Raw genomic sequence first — 10,112 nt, forward strand, 5'->3', positions numbered from 1 at the left:
GTTAACCGGGGGTACCAATACACAGGTAAAGGCTGCCTCCTGATGGGGGAGTGATGCGACACACCAAAATAGCTTAGAATGAGGGTTTCCCTCAATTTTGGTTATTTTGTAGTCGTTGAATAGAAGGGAACCTCCCCAATCTAGCATCTGATAGTTTCAATAATCAAACTCGTCGGGTAAGCCCTTTCTCCATGTCGTCCATTGTTCCGCTCTTTCCACAGTTCCCACACTATGAAGGAAGGGAGCAGCCCAGTAATAAGACCACACATGCGCTCGTCATTAGTGTGCCCCTGCCAGAAGAGAATCTTCTCCCTCACCCCTTGGAGAGGCACGTCCTCCACCTCAAGCATTCGTGAGAAGAACCACACCTTAGCTGTTGTCCCTCCCCACGCCAAACAATGTGAAGTTGACTCGCATCTAGGAACGCCACAACACATGCATTTAGAGACCATAGGGATGCCCATCTTTCTCACGGTGTCATCGGTGGCCACCTCCCCACATAGCAGCTGCCAAGAAAAGAAACCCACTGTAGTTGGGAGCGTACGATTCCATAGCCATTTAGCAAAAGGTTTCTTCGTAGAGGCAGTCCTCACTACGTTCCATGCAGATTTAGTGGACCATACCATCCTATCCTCCTTATTCGAGACAAAAAAATTCCCCCTTCGCAAGTCATTGCGACCCAAATCTGAGTCAATGGAGTTGAGAAAGTCACTGTGCCACTCCCCAACAGAGCTTAAGACATCCTTCACTTTGCCCGTGAGATCTAGGTAAATAGCCCCATCGATCCGGTCCATTAGAGGGCCCCAGCCAGACCAATCATCAAGCCACAAATTTATCTCACCCCTCCCAATCAGCCAGCGTGAGTTCGAAAGCAGTATGTCCTTGTGTGACAAAACCCGACGCCAAGACAGTGACCCAGATGCCCTCGGCTATGAAAGAACCACATGTTCATTCCCTAAAAATTTTGCTTTGAAAAATCGCACCATAAAGAGTTTGTTGATAATACTCGCCACAATCCCTTTAGCCGCAATGCCAATCCAATATCTTCCAAGCGTCTAATACCCAAACCACCTTCCATCATCGGCTGGCAAATTCTTTTCCACCCCCCAGTGGTGACGTTGACCCCATTCCGAAACACCCCACAAAAAATTCGCGCATAAGTTGTCAAATCTTCTACCCACCATTTTGGGAATTTCCAAGGTTGAGATAATATGGATTGGTAGGGAAGCTAGAACATGTTTTAAAAGAATTACTCTGCCCCCCGATGATAGCAATCTTCCCTTCCAGCCAACAATCTTCTTACGCACCTTTGCTAAAAAGTCTTCGAAATAATTTACACGAAGGCGACCTGCATAAAGGGGGGCTCCAAGATAAGTGATAGGTAAGCTCCTTCTCGTAAAACCAGTAACCTGTTCAATCATTCGACACCTGTGATCAGCAGTCTTATGACCAACAACAAAACAGCTTTTGCTCTTATTAACAAACTGCCCTGAAGCTTCCTCATATCTTCCAATAAAGCCTAAGATTTGTTTTAGAGAAGTCTTCAGCCCCTTAGAAAAAATTATAGTGTCATCGGCGAATAAACTGTGGGACACACTAGGGCACCCTCTAGGTAATTGGTAGAACTTTGCTCTACCTTCCCTAGAAAGGGCATTCTCCTGTCTTCTCATGGCCACCAACGGATAAAGGCGTACACTGATGTTGATTGGGCTGGTTCTACAAATCGCAAGTCTATCTATGGGTATTGTTCTTTTATAGGTGGCAAGCTTGTCACTTGGCGTAGCAAGAAGCAGAATGTGGTTGCTCGTTCTAGTGCCGAAGCAGAATTTCGTGCTATGGCATAAGGCATTTGTAAGTTACTTTGGCTTGCTACAAGACCTTGGGGTTCCTTTTCGTCTTCCTATGATGTTGTACTGTGACAACAAGGCAGCAATCAGTATTGCACATATCCCGGTACAGCATGATTGCACTAAGCATGTTGAAGTGGATAGGCATTTCATCAAGGAGAAATTGGAAGAAGGGCTGATTTGTGTTCCCTTTGTGAAGTTTGCCGATCAGCATGCTGATATTTTCACCAAGGGATTATCCAGAAAACTGTTTCATCCTAATTTAGCCAAGTTGGGCATGATTGACATATTTGGTCCAACTTGAGAGGGAGTGTTGAATAATGTACACTACAATACCGTGGGGGTATTCTGGTCTTTTTATTGTTATTTCTATGTTTTATGTATCCCCTAGTTAAGTCGGCTATGCTAGGGGTATTTTAGACTTTATGCTGTAACTCTTTTTATTATAAATACATAGCTTGTGTGATCATATTGATCATTAAAGCATTCTCTCATATTTTGTTTTGTTAACAATATATATATATACACACACACACAATATCATGGTGTGCTAAGTCCAAGGGTTAAATTGGAGAATCAGTCACAAACATCAATGTTCAAGCAAAGTCCTGAGTAAGGTAGGTCTCCAAAACAAGAGAATTCTCAGTGTGAACCCCCCCCCCACACACACACACACAAAAAATCAATGAAAATCTCTATCTACTGCTGATGTGTCAACACGCTTGTAGGGAAACTCGATCCAAGCCCCTGCCCACAATACCCATTATAAACCCTAGATTCCTACATTATTCTCCTTTCAAAAACCGAAACGCTAAACCTAATTTACCATCTACTCAAGTTTACACATCCAACTCCATTAGAACATCTCAGGACCTTCACTGGAAGGTTCCCCTACATCATCTTACCATAACTCATCCATCAAATCCTAGACCTATTCAAACCCTAACCCAATTTCACTATTTACCTAATTAAGAATAGTCACTTTTTTTTCTTTTTTTTTTGGGGGGGGGGGGAGGGGGAGTAAATAAGTTTGTTCTGCAAACCTATCAGATGTTTTTCTAAATCTAGTGAAGGATAATTTTTTTTCTTTTTTTTATAATAAATGTCTAGATAGGGGGAGTTCATTACCATCTTCTCTGACCACTTTAGAGTCCATAACTAAGGACTGAAAAAGATGGTGAGATACCTCAAGGTTTCCGAATTTTCTCAAACCTTGCATCAAAATCCCTTGTGGAAAGCATAGTTGTCACGGCGGTTAGGTGACCTAAGGCGGTGGAGAGGGCCAAAGTTCAAGGCGACACCAACTAGGCGAACAAGGCGTCCAAGGCGCCCATCTAGGCGACCAAGGTGCCGCCTAGGTGACACCTTGACAACTATGGTGGAAAGGGAATTCCTACAAAACCTATTAATGCTTTTTTCATTGGGTTGGATGGAAATTAGTCAAAAAATCATTTCCCTTGAACACTATACATTGCTGGTTGGAGAAAGAGGAAGGAGAATCTATGCATCAGTTTTGTGTTCCTTCAAAAAGTGCATTACTTCCCACTTCATACTCCAAAAATGAGAGGAAAAGGGATTCCTCCCCTTTCCCGGATTTTCTTTTAACCAAAAAAAAAAATCCATGGAATGCGAGATCTCCCTTTCTTCTACATGTTTTTCATTTCCCTTTTCTCCATTCAAATAAACGGAGCTTAACAGGGCATAAATTGACATTCTAGCTAGGTAGATAACAACAGAAGCTTTGTTTTCTGTTGGGTAGAATCTGAGAACATTGTTCACCCAAATGTTTATGCCCATAAAAAAGTGCCAGATCAAATTCGATGCCAAAGTGGCTTAAGTCATTATCTGAAATGTCCATATAAGTCCTCCAAAATTACCCAACATCTGACTTCCACAAAACCCAAAGCCAAAAATCTGTTGGTGAATTAGTCTACATCAACTGAAGCCATATGAGGAAGTAGTGCTTTTGGCAAAAAATTCAGCCAAAACAAACCAAATTTGTTTCAGGTTCATACATGACTAAACTTTAAACATATTGAAAAAAGTTGTAGTACTATAGACCAAATCAACTAAGCATGGAAGAAAAATTTCCTTTCAACAGTCACTCGTGTCAAGTTTCTAAGTTTGATATATCTTCAATGTAATTTTCCAATTTCAGTGTAATGATGAAACAAATACAGAGAAGAAATCAAATAAAAAAGGGTGAGTAATTATTATATTTCACAGAAAAAAATGAACTTTGGGACAACTTGTAAACAGAACCACAAAAAAAGATACCTGAAACCATGGGTATCACAAGATCGAGGTCTAGGATCACTATTAAGCTTCTGATGCACAGCTCGTTTAACCTCTCTGTCACCATCCATAGCTCGAGTAACAACTGTACCAACAGAACGTTTCCTTTTCATTTTTTTGTCCCACCCTTCCCCACCTACAGGAAGTCCACGGACCTTTTCTTCAACTTGAACCCCATTGCCAGTCCTGAGCACATCCCTATCCTTTTCAATGAGCCCAGCTTGCCTTAAAAGGGTAGAATTCCGACCTTCTGACTGAGGGGAATAGAGAAAAATACCTCAGAATAATCATGAAATTTATAAAAATACCTAGGCAGAAATTCATAAACCAATAAGCACATAAAAGGTGTAACAAACAGTCCCTACCAAAACAAAATTGTACTAGTTTGAACTTCATTTAAAACCAAGTAGGGAGTCCATGCGGGTGTTTTATTGAGTAAATGCATTATAAGGTCATTACAAAAATTAATTGGATCAACCAACACCAAGTTGTATAAGCACCCAAATAATGAATTTTCTGAGCAATGTAATGAGCTTTTGTGACATGGAAGATGAATCCTACGAGAAGGTGCCAGTAAAGATCACACCTCCATAAATTTTTTAAATACAAACCCATACTTCCGCAACTGATGTACGAACTCTCTTATTCTGAACAGCATTCTTAGCCCTCTCCTCCAGCCTTTGAGTTACAAGATTGGGACGGTTCTGATGGGTCTGAACCCCCATCTTCAACAAATTAGTCCCACCTGACCTTTCGCTTGATAAGAGTTCACTCCGTTGTTTCTTCCTCAAGTTGAGGGCTTCACAATATTTGTCCAATTTTATTACGGAGTCATTCAAAGTTTTCACTCTCTCCCTGGTCAAAAGACATCAGATCTTCAGTAGACAGCCACTAACTTACCTTACGTGAGTGTTTCAGTGATAATGAGACCAACTGCATCCTATGTTTCTCAACCCAAATCTAAAGGCTTTTTATACGTGGCTAAGTCCTGGTAAAGTAAAAGATGCTTTAAATAGGAACCAAATGCAAGGTCTTGTTACCGCCAGCGCAGTGGCATGGGTTCGAGTCCTGGGAATCAGCCTCTCCGTGAAGGGGGTAAAGCTGTCTACCATCTACCTCTCCCAGACCCTGTGAAACGTGGTATCCTTGTGCACTGGGTACGGCCCTAAATAGGAACCCAATGGTATAAAATGGTACATGAGTCAAACAACAGTGCCCTAGTAACCTAAGAGCAGCTCCAAGTTCCCCCATGCAACCATGACAGAAAACATGGAGCTGTAGAGAAGGTTCAGCACATATACATGATGGTACATTATTTAGAAAGGGAATCTAACCAAATCCTGGAACAAACACAAATGTACTAATCCGTAATCAACTAGTGAAAGTATAGGTTACCTCGCTTTGATACAGGCATCACTGATAGATGCTTTGAATCGTTTCAGTTCGTCTACTGCTCCTGGAGAAGGAGCCTTGGAGTGGACAGCTCCAAAAAAATGGTCCTCGGAGGTATTTCCAAAATTAACACCCAGAGCCCTCCTTAGCTCTCCTGCACGAGTAAATTTCTGATCGTCAAGCGCAATTGGCTCCAATATCAAACACTGGGACAAAGGTGGCATGTTTGCTGAGAAGGTATTACTCCCTCGGGACGACCCTGGACCAGAACTTAGCATCCGGTTCTCCATGCCCTCCCGGAAGCTCCTCAACCTATCCAAATTGGCAGCAGCATAATTGCTCCGTTGTCCATTTGGATAAGTGGCAGCAAAGGCTGATCCCTCCAGGCTACCTGAAGTCAACTCAAATCTTGTACTGCCAGCCATTACTCAAAACCAACCATAACAACTCAAATTTGGAGCCGATTCCCTACTTAACAAGCCTTCCAAGTGACTTGCTCGGGATGGCAGAGGCTCTGCATTAAAACCCTAAACGGATGAAGATTGAATACTGCATGGGGCAGTACGAGGAGACACTAACTGAAACTACATCAAATAGAATTTGATCGGAAATTCTCGTTGAAAGGTTCTTATGCTAGTCAAGACCCTTGCAACCAAATTTCTGGAAGTAAAAATTCTAGGGACTGGGGAGCTAAATGCTGAGGTCCTTCAAAACTATAAGAAATGGAGTTACAACCTATAAGAGCAGCAACTGCAGTAGAATTTTCTGTGAATAAAATACGGTGGAGAGTCAGTAGAGACATTAGATTTTAGTTGCAGAGACTCAAAGGACCAACATCACGACAACGTCAAAGGATCTCAATTGTCCAAATTGGAAAGGTACACGAAGAAAATGAGCTCTATATGGACACAATTCAGAAGAAAATCACACAGATGTAACTAAATTGAACTCCTTTACGGAAAACGGTGGATACAGAGATAAGACAAACCTCAACAGAAAACAAATTCGAGAATTCAATGAAGAAATGCGAAATTCTCACTCAGAAGAAGACAACCGTAGGAACAAGTTCAATGAATTCCGAAACCCTAGCTGCACTGAAAATCTAGTGCTACTCGATGAATGAATAGTAAGCGAAAATGTACAAACAGAATTCAAAAGACCATCAAATTGAGGCACTAAGAATTGAGAAGAACGTAAATTTACCGGCACACACTGATAAGAGTAAGAGGATTAAACAAGAAAATCGGCAGAGAAAAAACCAAACCCCACAAAAATATAAAAATGCTGACTTCCCTCCTTTTTCTTTCTTCTGCTTTTCTTTGGCCTTTTCCTTCTTGTCGGACCGTCGTCGTGGTTATTCCCGCTAATAAAGGGTGGGTCCAAAAATGAAAAATGGTACTACACTTCCAAACTACAAATGAAAGCAAAGAGAGAGAGAGAGCCGCACGAATGAAATGAACATGCAGCCCCAAGGCCCAAGGTGGTCTTCTCTATTTTACCGCTACTTCTTTCTTTGTCCGACCCTCGTCACATTACCCTCTCACAATCTATATACATAAATATGAAAGAGTTCTCTGTGGGGGAGCATATAGTACTGTTCATGTCGAGACATAAAGGGAGGCGCAATGATCACTAGTCCCGAAGGGGAAAATCTCACCCCCATGATACCAACATGCATACTATCCCGTGCACATGCAGGGGCCATGCTCTCCCCATAGAGAATGCCGACCCATGTAAATATCTAATCACTAGTTGCAAGTTTTTTTATTTTATTTTGGAGAGAAAGTTCTTTGTGGGGGTAGCATGCGCGCTATGCCTAGACATAGAGTGGGGCAAAATGATCGGTCCGCCTCCATGAAAGGTGATAATGAGTGCCCTATGCACGAGGCCATGCACACTCCCCTATAGAGAACTCTTGCCTTTTTCTGAGTTCTGATCACTATTTCTTTTTTTGTTTTCCTTTTTTCTTTTTTTTTTTTTTTTTTTTGGGGGGGGGGGGGGGTTTAGAAGTCTGATCACTAGTTGGAAGTTCCCAATTAGGTTTATGATGCAACCTAGAAATAGACCATTAATCCAATTTGAGAACCTCAACGGAATAGACTACAACAAAAGTAATGACAGAAAATGACTGAATTCAATACATTCTGGGTTGTTGTGGAAGATGGAATTGTACAATAACACACAGGCCACACATTGTCCCTAAGACAAAATGGTTGGTTGATAGCCGACACCATTAGGTTGGGATAAGGCTGAGCTTGATGTTGTTGTACAAAGTGGTTAGTTAATTAGGATTGAAACTATCTTGTCTTCTATTTCATTTTGAATAGTTTCAGTTTGGAACCTACAAAAATCTTGTCTTGTACTACTCTTATCCAGTTGAGTCATACATCCAGATGTGAGAGAAGGGACTCTAAGAAAATGATGATGATGGGTCTTTGTTTAGCCTCATCTACGAAGGCTTGTCAAGTCAGGCACTTAAACTCTGTATGGTAGGTTGTGAGTCATAAACTTTTTTTTTTTTGTTTTTTGTTTCTAGATTTTGAGTAGTTTTGTATCAAAAAATATTGTATGGTAAACCTGGAAAACTGTTTTTGTTTTATGGTAAACTTGGAAATAAAAATTGTTTAGCTTCGCCAAGCACTATTAAGATAATGTTGCTAGAGTCTACATTGTTCATCCAAAACCACCAAAAATATATTGATCACTACAAATTGTTTGGCTTTTTTCCAGTTGCTTAAACAACCGATCTACTATGGAATCGGTCTACCGTAATAAACAGTATTAGTAAAGAGCACGGGCGTGCCAGAGTCTACAAGACTCAATGTGAGGAAGATTGTACTTCTAACTTCTATCAGGCTATGTGGATCACCCTCTTGCCTCGATTGCTCCAAGGACTTTAAGATAAAAGACCAAATTGCACTGTATGAAGAAAGGGATAATCACCGAACAATTAATATGAGAAACTGAAAACTTCTATTGATCTTGATATGAGTATACACAAAGGGCATACCACTATTACAAGAAATCAAAGAAGAACTTGACGGGGGAGAGAGAGAGAGAGAGAACGATCGCGAGGATCAGGGGAGAGAAGAAGATTACACTAAGAAAAATGTAAATTGCAGAAAGAAATAAAAATAAGTTTCACGTTTGTTGGTTGATCGAGAGATCCCTCCTTCCTCTGCATTTTTGTCTTTTATACTTTTGAGGATGGAACCTTCATGAGTGGCTTCTAATCGTGCCTCCCTTTGACGGTTGTGGGACAGTTTCTCCAAGTGGCTCCTAATTTGAAGGTAGCGTTGAACGTGGGCAAGCCACGGTTACAACCGTTTTCTCTTCACAAGGGATCTTGTCTTGCTGACCAATCCTTTGTGGCCTAAAATTGATTGGTCTTTCATTATCGGTCAATCGATAATTTTAGGGCATAAACAATGCCCCTTGCAACTTCTAAGGACGATACTTATAAAGTCCTTATGGAGTTGTAACACTCTCTTTAGTCCATCAGTCAGGTTTTTGTTATACAACGTGCTCGGTTTGCAGAGTCTTTTCTCTCATTCTGGACGTCATATCCTTTTGTTTAAAAAGAATAAACTTTGAAATGACATTTGAGTTGGCAGGTGCAAAGATGGGTAACATAAGCGTTAATGCTTCCTCCCTACCTTCCCCCTATCTTGGCATCGCTCCTAATTTCCTAGGGATTGGATCAATTTGAATCTCCCACACACTGTTTAAATAAGGAAGGCAAGCAACTGTAGAAGATCATCTTCATCTCTAGCACTTGCTGAATTTTTCTTGGTGCATTCTCCTTCTTTCTCTTTGTCTTCTCTTTCGTGTCGTGACCCAATGGCTGACAGTTCCCCATATCCTTTTGTAGCATCTGAAGCTAGGGCTAAGATGAACTCTGCCCCTGCTTCTTTTGACATTCCAATTGATCCGACATCTTTGAAACCCCCTCTCTCCCTGCTGAAACTCAATGCCTCTCTTACTTTGATCAGTTGAAAAAAGAAAGAGGTTCCATGCTAGGCGACTTTGTCCAATATGAGGATCTCATCCCATCACACTCTCATTTCATTATTGGCCCAAGCATTTCGTCTCCTTCCAATGCACGGTTCATTACGTCATTGCTGGCTAGCGAGACCAATCTATTCCCTACAGGCATCCCCACATTTTCAAACGGACTATCTCGCCCTTTTTCTTGCTTTTGGCCTACTTACTCGCAAGCCTGGAATGCTTGGGTTAACAGAATGGCTGAATGCAAGATAGATTCTTGGTGAAGGGTTGGCATACCTAAAGCCATTAATCTTTCCAAAACGTCTATTCCATGTCAACAAAGCTCTTCTATCAGCTGCCTTATGTTTTTTGGTCTCGGTCATCCCACACATTCCTTTTATGTTTTGGTGCAGTATGTCCAACCCTACTGGACATTGGAGCTCTTCTTGGGCTCCTATCAAGTGGGGAAGAGTTCCACGGTGAATCTCCAGCATCTTTTGAAGATCATGGAATTGACTTCTCCAAAAAGGCGGGATACGCTTCTCATCTTACTCACTGCCGCCAACCTAGTGGTGAAGTCACAAAGGAAAA

General features: G+C 41.5%; 1 protein-coding gene across 2 annotated transcripts; it reads right to left on the bottom strand.

Annotated features, from left to right (window-relative positions):
• Positions 1 to 4,045: 4,045 nt before the first annotated feature.
• Positions 4,046 to 6,745, bottom strand: LOC122653191. Of its 2 annotated transcripts, none has more exons than XM_043847133.1 (3): positions 5,538 to 6,745; positions 4,760 to 4,997; positions 4,046 to 4,396 (listed from the first exon to the last, which is right to left on the bottom strand). In XM_043847133.1, exons 1-3 carry the CDS (start codon positions 5,957 to 5,959, stop codon positions 4,061 to 4,063), a joined length of 996 nt encoding a protein of 331 aa, XP_043703068.1. In that variant the 5' UTR covers positions 5,960 to 6,745; the 3' UTR covers positions 4,046 to 4,060. The 2 variants fall into 2 exon arrangements, with proteins under 2 accessions (XP_043703068.1, XP_043703067.1); XM_043847132.1 differs by having other exon boundaries at positions 4,754 to 4,997.
• Between the last annotated feature and the right edge of the window lie 3,367 nt (positions 6,746 to 10,112).

The sequence above is a fragment of the Telopea speciosissima genome, chromosome 2, assembly GCF_018873765.1.
Source record: "Telopea speciosissima isolate NSW1024214 ecotype Mountain lineage chromosome 2, Tspe_v1, whole genome shotgun sequence".
Lineage (NCBI taxonomy): Eukaryota > Viridiplantae > Streptophyta > Magnoliopsida > Proteales > Proteaceae > Telopea > Telopea speciosissima.

Coding starts and splice junctions, on each gene's coding strand:
- LOC122653191 (XM_043847132.1), bottom strand. CDS start 5,959: ATGGCTGGCAGTACAAGATTTGAGTTGACTTCAGGTAGCCTGGAGGGA. Junction 4,998..5,537: donor GATGCCTGTATCAAAGCGAG/GTAACCTATACT, acceptor TCTTTTGACCAG/GGAGAGAGTGAAAACTTTGA. Junction 4,397..4,753: donor CATCAGTTGCGGAAGTATGG/GTTTGTATTTAA, acceptor TATTCCCCTCAG/TCAGAAGGTCGGAATTCTAC.